We start from the raw sequence: 13,278 nt of genomic DNA on the forward strand, positions 1-13,278 counted from the left end.
CAAAATTAAAACCATATACTGGCCCGTGGAGATTATAAAAACAAGTATATTTTATTCCAAGTAAAAGAAAAGACAGAAATATTAACTACCAGTCGTGAGACAGCACAAGGAATGGAATGACTGATGAGGAAGGCGGTGACGACTTTTTTCATCAGACAGAATAATCAGTCTTTGGAATAAGTATCAAAAACAGCATAAGCCATTCAGTCCAAGAGAAAAAGAGGAAAGAGGAAAGGTTTACAACCAAGTCCGACAGAGCAACTCAAGCAATCACGGGGGACCAGGGAGAACAGGAGGATGAACCAAGGCAAGAGGGAATATGAAGAATGGCAAACAGAGCAACAGTCTGGAGAGATGCTTGTTGATACAGAAAAAAAAGAAATATGAATAAAGAAATGAATCAAGACTGGCAAAGTGAAAGATATTTAAGGAGTAAATAGAGGTAGACAATTCATTTGTTGTCATTATACTAAAGCTGACTGACAGAAATTTCAGTGAAGATGAATATAACATTTACAGGTAAAGGTTTAACAGTTTTTACACAGTAAAACAACAAATTTGAAAAGTGTATTGGGAAATGGCTATTCAGGACGTTTTTAGGTTCTGTACAGTGACTGATGTTGTTAAAACATATATGCAACTGGTAAAAATAGTGAAAATATTTATAATTCTCAGTGGTTAAAAACAAAAATAGCATTTTTTGGTATACCAAAATTACAAGCAAATGTTGGTATTTCGCCACCTAAGGTCATCGTATGTGGGACAAAAACAGAAACAACTGCAATGATGTTAGACTTTTTTTATCAATCCACTGGTGAAGCAGTTAAACTGTTATAAATGATTATTTTGACTTTTTGAACAAAATAAAAGATGTGATAGTTGGATATGATGATATTTTGTTAACTATGGATGCCAGGGCTTTACATTCAGTGATTCCATTAGATGAAGACTTAGCAGTTCTTAGAAGGTAGTTATTAAATATAATAACATGATTATCTAAGACGGATTTGATTTTGTTGTTGCTAGAATTAGTATTACATAATATCTGTTTCTTTCTTTTTTTTTTTTTTTTTTACATTTAATGGGAGATGATTCCAACAGTTAATAGTAATAGCAATGGAACCAGTTATGGCCACAAGCTACTCTAATTTAATTACAAATAAATGGGAAGAAAGAGTTATTTTGAAATGCAAATAGAAAAATATTTATTAAATTATATTTATTTTTATAGATGACATTTTTGGAATGTAACCTTTGAAGAATTAGATTATATATATTTTTTAACAAGTCAACTATATTTTTATATTTTAAATGAAAGTTGATCAAAACAAGACACAATTTTAGAAACAAAGTTATTTAAAGAGGGAACAGGAAAACAGTAGACATAAGGTTGCATAGAAAAAATGTGGCCAATAATTTAATATACTGCAGTGCTCGTATGGAATAGCTGATAAAGAATGTAATAAAAAGCTGTATAGTTACAGTTTCTTGAATTACTTCCTGATACAGTGAGTGTATGAATACTTTTGATGAATTCACAAAAATGTTCATTTACAGAGGATATACAAGAAAGGCAGTGAAGGAAGAGGGAGAACTATTATCATACAACGAAAAATGGAGATACAATTAGTAAAGAAAAGCAAGGGAGAGTAGTTAATAAGGAAGGAAAGGAATTTAGAATGGTTTTAGAATATTCTTGGAATAATACAGCAATAAAAAGAATAACTAACAATTGGCACATGCTAAAGCCTAACAAACTGATGTAGAATAGTGTAGGGGAGAGTCCTAGATTTACTTATATAAAGGGCTGTAACTTAACACTAGCATTAAAGAGTAAATAAAAAAATTATAGAAATGTACTATTGCAACTAATGGTCCTTTTGACTGTAAAACTGAATGGGTGATCTTTCTAGCACAGTGCATAATGCATATTCTGTTTTCTATGTATGAAAAACTTATAAGAAATTAAGTTTAATAGTTAGAGACCAACTTTATGCAGTAAAAACTGGGAACAGATAAAATGCACTATTTACACAAAATACAAGTTGCAAAAAGAAGGAAGATATTTTTATTGCATGTGCTGTTAAAGGCAGAACTGGATGAAAGGTTAGGGGACACAAAAAAGCATAAAAGATTAGGAGGTTACTTATACCTAGGATTAGATGAGTTACAAAGTATAACATCTGAATTAAAACGTAGGAAAATCAGATAATCAAATGAAAATCAATAGGGTATATTTAGGCAATGAAGTGGGACAACATTCCGGTATGCTTCTTAAATAGCTTAAAACAGAATCTACAGCCTCCAGATAGGCTTTGTCCCAGAGGAATGGAGGACTGCAACAGTCGTCCCTCTGCACAAATGAGGTCCATCAACTAACCCAGAGAACTACAGACCCATAAGTTTGACAAGTCTTATCTGCAAGGCCATGGAGAGAGAATTGTCATGGACCTGATCAATAACAACATAGGAAATCTCCAAACACTGGACCAGACCCAATTTGGCTTTGTCAAAGGGAGGTCATGCCTGCTTAATCTGGCTGACTCCTTTGAGAAAGTTAGCAGGGCCATGGATGAGGATAAAATGGTACACACCGCTTATCTAGACCTGGCCAAAGCTTTTGACACAATCCCCCACTCAAGGGTTATAGATAAACTTACTGAGTTGGGTATAAATCCCTACATCATCAGATGGATAGCAAACTGACTCACTGACAGGACACATGTTGTCCAGATGGGTGAATCCACTTCTGATAAGAAACCTTTTACTAGCGGTATCCCATAGGGTTCAGTGTTGGGACCCCTCCTGTTTGGTATACATTTCTCTGAAGTGAAGGCCAATGTTGGCGGCTCTGGTTCAACAAGTTCACCAATGACTGTAAGCTGGGAGCAAGCACTGAATCCCCAAACTACGTTGACATCCTACAAACAGGTCTAAAAATGACAAAAGACTGGTGCCAAAACTATGGTCTAAGACTATATGTTAGAAGATGCGTAAACATACCTTTCAGTAAATCTGATATCCCTGCAAATTATAATATTGAAAGTAGACCCAGTGGTGAGGGACCTAGGAACACCTTCTGTGTGGCTCAACTTGTAGATAAAGGCATGGCATCAAGATCAAAGGAAGTCGTAGTGTCATTCGACTCGGCCCTCATCAGGCCCATAGGCTGGTACCAGAGTAAATTGCTCCCTTCTGAATGTACCTAACCAAGTACTAAAACCAAATGGGGTGGCCCCACATGTTTCTCACTTAAAAAATATAAACTGTAAGACACATGTCTTATGCAGACTTACTACAGGCCCTAGCCATTTACTCCATCTCATATCCTTTATTGAAACTTGACTTATGCCTGACCTGACCTACAAGGCATTCTCTGATCCAGCCCTGATGAAAATGTTACATATTCACAAAAACATTATATAAGGATTATGCATTCCATGGTCTCAGCGTTATTTGTGACTCTTAACAGAACTTGCTGGCAAGACAGATTCGTATCCCAAAGTCTACATTGTCTATGGAATAAACTTGCCATCTTTGTATACCAAAACCCATTCCGCATTCTTTTTAAAATGAATTTGTACAAGTGGATTGGATCCATAAATTCACTCCTGGGGTACTGCCTATGTCCTTTATGGTCAGAGGCAGTCTGTTAAATGACTCAGGGCTCCAACACTCAAAGACCCACTACCCTGATACTACCTCATCCTATATCTGGGGAATTAAGATATAATATTGTCATATCCTGGATATTATTGGCTAGGCTTGTAAAGGCTCTTGTGCCTTTCACCTAGTAATCACCTATGGACCTATAAACCTAAATGTTATTGCTTTTATCTATGTTAGTGGCACAGGAAGTCATTGTTCATTGGGCATTTTCAATCATATGACATCTAGTTAGATTGGACAACTCCATAGAGTTACTCCAAGTCCAGGTTATGGCTGCCTAAGTCCCCATTCAAATCCTAGCCACTTATATATCCCCCTCCATGGATCACGACACCCATGAAGCCTACTTAGCCAAACTGAGGACAATCCAAATTTTACCAAACACACTGATTATGGGGGATTTCAATTATCCCACCATCAACTGGGAAACCTACTCTAGCCCAAACTCACTAGCACAAAAAGTTCCTTGACTTTGTCAGTCCAAATGCCCTGGAGCAAATTGTCCATACCCCAACAAGAGGAACAAACACTCTAGATCTGGTCCTCACCAACATGTCAAACAGGTGCACTGCTGCAATTGTTGGACCCTCAATTAAAACTGAGCACAAATCAGTCACATTCAAACTGACACTAACTCGAGAACACACAAAGGATGAAATAAAAAAACCTTCACCAAGGCAAACTATACCCTCCTAGGTGAAGATATAAATGCATTCCAAGCTCCACCCCAAGCTGAAAGTGGTAACTACGCCAAAGCTTACACTAAAGCCCTGTACAGTCACTTGCATAAGTGTATAAACTCTACTGTACCAGACAGAATCAAAGCCAGAACCCCAAGTAAAATCAACCTCAACAAATTCTACAATAAATGCAAAAATTTCCTGTCCAAGAAAACAAAGACAAGGACGCAACAATGGAAAAGCACCCTCCTCAGCCTTAACAGGCAAATAAGACAACTTGTCATATCCTCCAATAGCTCCTTTGAGAGAAACCTAGCTGCCCAGGATAATCATAAGGCCTTTTACAGCTATGTACATAACCTAAAGGGTAGGACCCAAGCATGTGCAGAACTGGTGGTCAACAGTATCATATACACTGACCCCACAGAGATAGGGAACTTGCTAGTGGATAGATTTGATGAAAATTTCATTCCCTTATCCCTTCCTAACTTACAACAAACTCTTCCTCAATCCTCTCACCTACCCACCTTGCATATCTGAAGAACAGGTCATCAAAGCACTGTCCAAGGCAAAGAACACAGCATCTATAGGACCAGATGGCATCCCAGGCATTCTTCTAACCGGGCTAAAACATGAACTTGCATCACCACTAACTACCCTTTTCAATCCTAACCTAAGCAACTAACTAAGGCTTTGTTCCTGTGGAATGGAGAACAGCTACAGTTATTCCCTTCCACAAAGGTGGCCTAGCAACAGTCCCAGGTAATTACTGCCCATAAGCCTGACCAGCTTCATCTGTAAGGCCATGGAATGTATCATTATGGACCTCATAAATAAAGACATAGGTGACCTCCAAACCTTGGATCCTATCCAATTCGGCTTCATGAAGGGCAGATCCAGCCTGTTAAATTTGGTGGATTTCTCTGAAAGTGTGATGAAGGCCACTGATGAGGGCAAATCTGTGCACATGGCATACCTCGACTTGGCAAAGGCTTTTGACACAATCCCACATTCGGGCATTACCAATAAACTTAGCAAACTGAATGTAAACTCCTTTGTTGTAAGATGGGTTGCCAACTGGCTCACAAAGCAGATAGCACTATCAAATTGCGTGACTCCACATCAACCAGCAGACCTGTTACCAGAGGGGTGCCACAGGTGTCAGTGCTGTTTGGTATGTACTTTTTAGAAGTTCAGGTCAAAACTAAAGGGTTGTGGCTGACCAAGTATGCAGACTACTGCAAACTAGGTGCAATCATTGAATCTCCAAATGACATCAGTATACTCCAGTAGGGTCTCACAAAGACCAACAACTGGTGTATTAGTCATGGTCTCAAACTGAATGCAAAGAAATGCATCATCATTCCCTTTGGCACAAAAATGTCCCTTCATACTATCAAATCAATAACAAAACCCTAAGTACCAATGAAGTGGTATGGGACCTGGGATCACAGGTTGACCATGACCTTAACTTTGACCACCACATGTCTACCATTGTAAGGATGGCTTTCCACATAGCTCACTTGATTAGTAAAGGCATCACCTCAAGAGCAAAAGAAGTTATAATCTCCTATACTTGACACTTATCTGGCCCATAACTGAGTATAATGCCCCATCCAGTATGTTCCGTACTAAGCACCTACAGCAATTAGAGAGACCTCAGAGGTTTCTAACAAAGAAGATCAAAGGCCTCAAGCATGTGCCTTACACGGACCGACTAAAATCCCTGTCACTATACTCCATATCATATAGACTTTTTAGAGGAGACTTATGCCTGGCCTATACAGCAACCTAAGACCCAAACCTAATACTGCATGTCCATAAATCAAATGGGTCTAGGGCCACCCATTCCAGGGACTTAAACAAGGCCTGTGACTTAAATAGAACACGATGGAAGGACAGATTTATCTCCCAGCAATTGACACGTCTTTGCAACAGGCTACCAATTCATGTGAAACAGAGCACCTCTATGACAATACTCAAGAGGAACCTGAATGAGTGGATGGGGCACCGTATATTCTTACTGGGGACAGTACCCACAACCCTCCTGGACATGGACAGTCATCACTAAATGCAATCTTGGGTATTAACTAGTACCTCTGGGATTACACACTGGCTTGAAACAGCTAGGCTTAAAATGACCTCTAGATTGATAGCCTAGTAATCGTCTACGATCCTCTTAATGTAGAATGTTATTTAAACTGTGAATTTTAAAATGTGTTTAGCCTGATGAAGTCTGAACAGAATACAGGACTTCATCAGACTAAAGATATTTTAAAATTCACAGGACAGCAAATAAAACACGTGTACACACACACACACACACACACATATATATATATATATATATATATATACATACACATATGTACAATTCAAGGTTCCTGGCTCTGAGTTCAAAGTGCACTTTCTTTTCTCAAGAGCGTGCTATTTGAGTCCAAGTGACTGAATAACATACACAGTGAAGGATAGTGCATGAAATCTGTTCTTTTTGGTGATATTGTAGAATACAGGGCTAAGGTAGTTTTAGCCTTTCCCAGTATTGTGTGATTTCAAAGTAAGTATACTTAATTTAATGTGTGTGTGTGGGGGGGTGGGGGGTAAAAAGCCCACCTGCAAAAAAAGAAAAACAGATTTGCTTTGATTTTCAGTTAATCCATCTGTCAACGTACTTTGGCTGGAACGACTTAGTTCATTTTAATTTTTTTTTTATGGCTTAGCTACAATCCACATATCTTTCAGTATGTAGTTTTCATTAATTGTAGACACAGTATATGAATTTACCAGTATCTATTTAAAAGATAAACTGTGACAAGACGGTCAATACAGAACTGCATCATAAACTGCAATTAGCACACAGGTTTAAGGATCAAAGTGTTTGCCTTACAAACACAAGGTACAGGGTTTGAATCACACAGGGGATAATTGGCTAGGCTTAAAATGGCTCACAAGGGCAGTTAGCCTAGTACTAACCTATGAACCTATGAACTGTTAATGAGCTGCTTCATGTAGTCCATTATACAGGGTTTGATTCCAGTGGGCTTACTCAGTTAAAATGCATAAATAAATAAATACAATGAAATGATTTAGCAGTTTGCACAGTAAAACAGAACTATATCTGATGCCTGATACCTACATAAGTGGTAGAAACATAAAAGCAAGGATAACAGAAATAAGACTCCAGTGTTCGCTGCACTTAGCTCTACAAGTCACTTATGTAGGAAAATAAATTAAACTTTTACATATTTCTTTATTCTCTACCATGTACACTTTAGTTTCTCATGACAAATTAATAGTTCTGGGACATTTCATTAAAAGCATCACGTGTGAATCTATAGTCAAAGAATAAAAATAGTTAATTTCAGTGAACAATAAATTTATTAAAACTGCACACAAGACAGTCAAACACAATTATTTGTAGTCTTTATTGTAGAAGTCAAAGCCATCATAGTCCCATATAGGAGGCAGCACCCACACAATGTCTAGCCTTAAAAATTAAATCTGACATCAACTATAACCTTAAAGTCAATGACTTCTTATATTACAGAAAAAAGAATTCAATCTAATAGTTCATTTATTGTGACATTTAACCAAGTCAAATTTCACCAATGTTACATTCAAATAAAATACATTTGATTAAATGTCCTTGAGGTAATATTTTTTCAGTGAAAGTGCCCTTGAGCAACTGTCCTCTTCCAAGTTAACTTATAAGCAAAGAAAATTGCTTATTAATAGTATTTTATAGAAACTGTATAGCAAATAGCTCATGATGGTTATTTCATACCTTCATATACTCATCTTCTGATTTATAGGTTACAGGACTGACAACCCTTTTCATTTAAGAACACAAATTAAAGTATTTATTTTAGTTTTAGAATTTTTGGTCTGATAAAGGGAAACCTACCATGTCTCACACACACATCATGGCAACAGCTGCTTTTGACTGAGTTACAGATAAAATAGTCTTATCTAGAGCTTTAGGTTATGTGAGAATGAGAAGCTTCATTGTGTCAGCAGTACCTACTGAGATGGAGTTCCACACCTGTGCATTACTATAGCAATAACCCACGCCTGGGTGTGGGTAATGCTGGATTTACCCACGGTTGGCGTGGTTTGGTCCCGAGGGCGAAGCCCGAGGGACCAAACAAAGACAATGGGTAAATCAGCATTACCCACACCCAGAAGTGGTTATTATTATCTAATGACATTATTTAAGAAAGAAATAATTACTTTTCTTAAATAATGGCATTGTATAATGCCTCTTTGCTGGCCTTCCGCAGCTGTCTGGTGTTCCTCGGCAGTTCTGATGTACTGCGCATGCCTACGCAGTACATCAGAGCTGTGGGCAAAAGCAACGGAGAACGCAAGATCTCCATTGCTTTTACTGTCTCGCTATGTTAAATGGGTTTAACATGGCGAGACAGTTTAAATAAGCAACGGAGATCTCCGTTGCTTATTTTAAACTGTCTCGCTATGTTAAACTCATTTAACATAGCGACAGGTAAAAGCAACGGAGATCGCAAGATCTCCGTTGCTTTTTACACACTGTGTCGCTATGTTAAAGGAGTTTAACATAGCGAGACAGCTTTAAAAAAAGCAACGGAGATCTGCGTTGCTTTTTTTAAACCTGTGTCGCTATGTTAAACTCTTTTAACATAGCGAGACAGTTTACTAACGGAAAAGTCCGGCGACGGACCTTTTCCGTCAGTATATTGAGGGATTTACAACGGGCACGCTGGTTGAGCTGGCCAATCAGCGTGCACGTTTTAGAGGAGGCATTGTATAATATGCAGTTTAGCCACAGTAAACTTTCAAGGTCTTGGAAACAAGAAAGAAAGAAACAGAAAAGTAAATAAATAAGGTGATAAGGTGTAGGGAAAAGGAAAACAACAACTGTAGACAGAACAGAATATAATAAACTGGTTCAGTTCAAGATGGAATGGTAGTGACTGGAAACTGTGGAGCTACTATAGTAAGTGGATGAATATTTAGCAAAATAAAGAAAAAAGTACCTCTTGCTATTTCTACGCATTTACTTATCCCATGTTTCCCCCAAAGAATTCTTTACTTATTTCACACACGGTGTGTCGTGCATGGAAAGACAATGTCTGCTGAAGACATGAAACAATTGTACAAATCTCACAGCAGAACTGACATGCTGCTATGGTACAAAGAAGGCCCAGCTCTCTAGTCCTAAGCACTGTGAACCTGGCAAGCTTGGCATGCCACAAAATGGTGTACCAAAGGTGCTTCTGATTTTAAACGCAGAAGTTTAATGGATAAGCCATTGTAGCTATTTTACCCCAAATAATAGACATTGTACTCTATATGCAAGGAGTACACATGCAAATCACCCCTCCATGAATGTACATCACTCATAAAAGTTCCAGCAATGGAGTACTAGGTGGTCCTGATGGGTAACCTATAGGCACCAACCATGTACTATCACATGGTGCTGAGGCTACAGTGCTTCATCTCCCTTCCATGCTAATATGTTGCTCAGCAGAAATTACTGAGCAACACATGAGCACTGTTAAGAAATAAATAAACAGCTAAACAAAATCTGTTGCATGGCAGAAACATCCCTACTGGCCACAGAGTCCATATAGTGCAGGCAATCCCGCTACCGCATACTACCTTGCATCCCACCCCCCACACACACACACAGTGATGCTGGAAAGCTCCTGCCAATGGGAACTTAAACTGCATCTAATTCTCCTCATTGTGAAATGAATGTCTTTTCACTGTCATGTCAACCACCTGGTAAACCTTGAAGAATCTCAAGCTGGCAAGAAAATGGACTGTAGCATTGTTTTAAAATTCTGCAATATGAATATTTCTTTAATAGGAACCTAACAAAATTTCAGTACTCATCAGTGGAAAATAAACCATCAGAATTTCTGGTCTATTAATCAGCGAGGACATGAAAATTGAAAAAGGTATATAGCTGCACAAGAAACACATGTATGCCCAGTAACAGGCTTAATTTATCTTAATACATATGTTTACATGGTTGGACAACATAAAAACACATTAGGATAATATGTTTTTAGTAGATGGGACTATGAAAACAACAAACATATCCACATGCCACTTATCATTCCAAGCACAGGAATACCTGGTATGTGCACCAAGCACTCTCATGCACTGTTCCAGAATCCAGCATGGCAGCTGCATACTGGCACCCACTACCTCGACTCATGTTCATGAATTAATGTACTGGATACCAGCATACAAGACACACTGTGCAGGATGCTTGTACACATGAAATAGCATGTATATGAATAGCCGGGACAGTTGTACCTAATTTAACTTGAGAAAAAACTCAAGAGATTCAGATAAGCAACCTGAAAGAGTAAGATGATTTCATATTCTAGACTGTGAAAATGTTGCCACTTTATGTACGTTAAAAACTTAAAGAAATCTTATTGTTTCACTGTTGCTACATATATCCAAGTGGATTATAATATAAAAATTAAAACTCAGAAAGTTTATGAAACTGTATGCATGTATCAGTAAAATACTGATGCAAACTCCATTTTGCTGATAAAGTGCCAAGGCATATGAGTAATCAATAACTATAAATATTTTGGCAGCTTTCAATAACAGTTTATAACACTGTATTTTAGAAGTCTCCTATGCTCAGAAATGAGCCCATATATTTTTATGCTAGTTCTTGCTTCGGTCCCCATCATTCCAGTACTGTTCAGTCTGCATTTCTGTCAGGCGTGAAATGGTCCGCTGAAATGCAAATATCTCCTCTTCTCCTGAAAAAAGGGAAAGCCCCTGGGCTGAGTCCTACAAGAAAAGTAAAGAAAAGAAATGTACTTGTAAACTGAGGAAAAGTACATGGCAGGACCAACATTAATTCACATGAAGTCCAGCGACTATCTCTTTCCACAGTAAATCTAAACAGCAACTTCAGGTACCTAAAGTCACCTAGTATACAGATTGCCAACTATATTGTTTTCCCATGCAGACATTGTTCCAAACTTTACTATGTTCAGTGCAGAAACTGTTATCTTTTTTTTTTCATCGCTGAGAACTGACATGTCTTATGCTGCACATCTGCAAACAGTTAATGTGAGAGAATGGGAGGGAAAAAACTATAAGCAAACAAACAAAAAAACAACCATCTGCTTAATAACAAACATTGTAAATCAGACAGAATAAATACCATTTCTTCTATGCTTAATGCAAGTTCAGAACGCTGCTTAGTAAAGGCATCTATCTATCTGATCAACTAATCACTATGTGCAAAATGCCTTGTTTTAAAAATTAAAATATCCAGTGTTATCTTTAAACCCTCATAAGCCTATGGATTGCACCTCTGGAAAAAAATGCAAGTCTCTTTCTTACCCACTCAGCTTTCTAGCATCTTTTCCATACCATTAAGTCCCATCAATCGCTGCTGCTGCTGCTATCCCTTATTATTTCTTTGCTAACTCTTCTACTTTCACCCTTCAAACTCTTCACACCAGTTCTGTTAACTAACTCCAGTCTATTCATCATCTCTTTCCTAGTTTGCCTTTCAGCTGCTTCCCTCAACAGTCATCACTTGTAGGGTTACCACCTGTCCCACTTTGCGAGGGACAGTCCTTCTTTGGGCAGTTGTGTCCTGACAAAAAATTTAAAAAATGGCAAATGTCCTGAGATTTGAAGACAAAATTATTCCCTATATTTTATGTAATAGTTGCATAAAACAGTTATTCTGTATCTAAAATACCTAAATGTTATAAGAAACAGAATAAGCAACTAAAACGCTACAAGAATAAGCTTTTATTTAGGCAAAAAAGTTAAGTTCTATCCTTTGTACTGACCGTGGGTATGTGTCGGCCTGTAAAATCTGATGTTTGTACCGAAAATGTTCCACTTTGGCCATTTGAAAAGGTAGCAACCCTAATCACTTGTATAACATTTTTCACTCTTAGCCAGCATTTTCCTCTGCAATACACATTTTCTTTTCCTTATTTATTCCCTTACGCATGTCTTAGATATTGTGAAAAGATTCAACAAACAAAAACAGCTACATTGTAATAATTAATTTCTGAAGCTCAAGTCCAGATTGTCTTAGCTATTTTGGCTCGAGTATTTTGATCGGTACTCAGCTGCAGTCCCACTCACATGGACCTAAATGGCTCTGAGTTACTCAAGTCTCAAGCCTAACTTACTGCATGTAAACTGGAGATTTTCCTCAGAAAATCCAGTGAAAATGGACACTGTCCAGTTGAATATCCCAGATGTCACAACAAAACAGAACAAAAAAAAACAATGAAAGGCACTGCTACAGTTGACCCAACATTTATTATTGCCACAAATATTTTTATTTATTTTATTTTGCTTTTGTTTACCAGGTTTGTCCAACTGGGTTTAGTCAATAACCCCCTTTTAATGGAGGCCTTTGGAGAAAAGCTCCAACACATTCTAAACAATTTTAAACAGACATTAAATAAAATGCATTAACAATTACACACACATTTTTCTAATTAGATTACATTCATATGAGAATGGATGTAATTATTACAGTATAAATGATATGTATGAATTAGTAGATGTTGAACATTAGGCATTTAAAGATGGGTATTGGTAAGTTTGTCAGACAGGTAATAAATCATATAACGAGTGCTAGGAATTTCAAAGAAATTAAGGTGAGGGAATAAACTAGGTAGGGCAGAAAATGCTAATATTATAATTTACAGTGGCATGCAAAGCAGATTCAGAGACATTTTATATCTATTATACATTATATATGTATACATTATTAATTTAAATATTTTATTTATATATATATATATATATATATATATATATATATATACACACACACACACACACACACACACACATATATATATATATATATATATATACATACACACACACACATATATCCATTTATATATATATATATATATATATATATATATAT

The 13,278-nt window shown here is 37.2% G+C and overlaps 1 protein-coding gene across 1 annotated transcript in view; it reads right to left on the reverse strand.

The window, feature by feature from the left end:
• Window positions 1-10,673: 10,673 nt before the first annotated feature.
• The window catches only part of AFG1L (AFG1 like ATPase), a 1,902,723-nt gene continuing 1,900,118 nt past the window's right edge, over window positions 10,674-13,278 (reverse strand). Inside the window, exon 13 of the mRNA XM_044065354.1 lies at window positions 10,674-11,147. Coding sequence (XP_043921289.1) covers window positions 11,019-11,147 — 129 coding nt within the window. The 3' untranslated portion in view covers window positions 10,674-11,018. The remainder of the gene's footprint in view (window positions 11,148-13,278) is intronic.

The sequence above is a fragment of the Protopterus annectens genome, chromosome 1.part0 (assembly GCF_019279795.1).
Source record: "Protopterus annectens isolate FY-2018-M chromosome 1.part0, PAN1.0, whole genome shotgun sequence".
Taxonomy (NCBI): Eukaryota; Metazoa; Chordata; order Ceratodontiformes; family Protopteridae; genus Protopterus; species Protopterus annectens.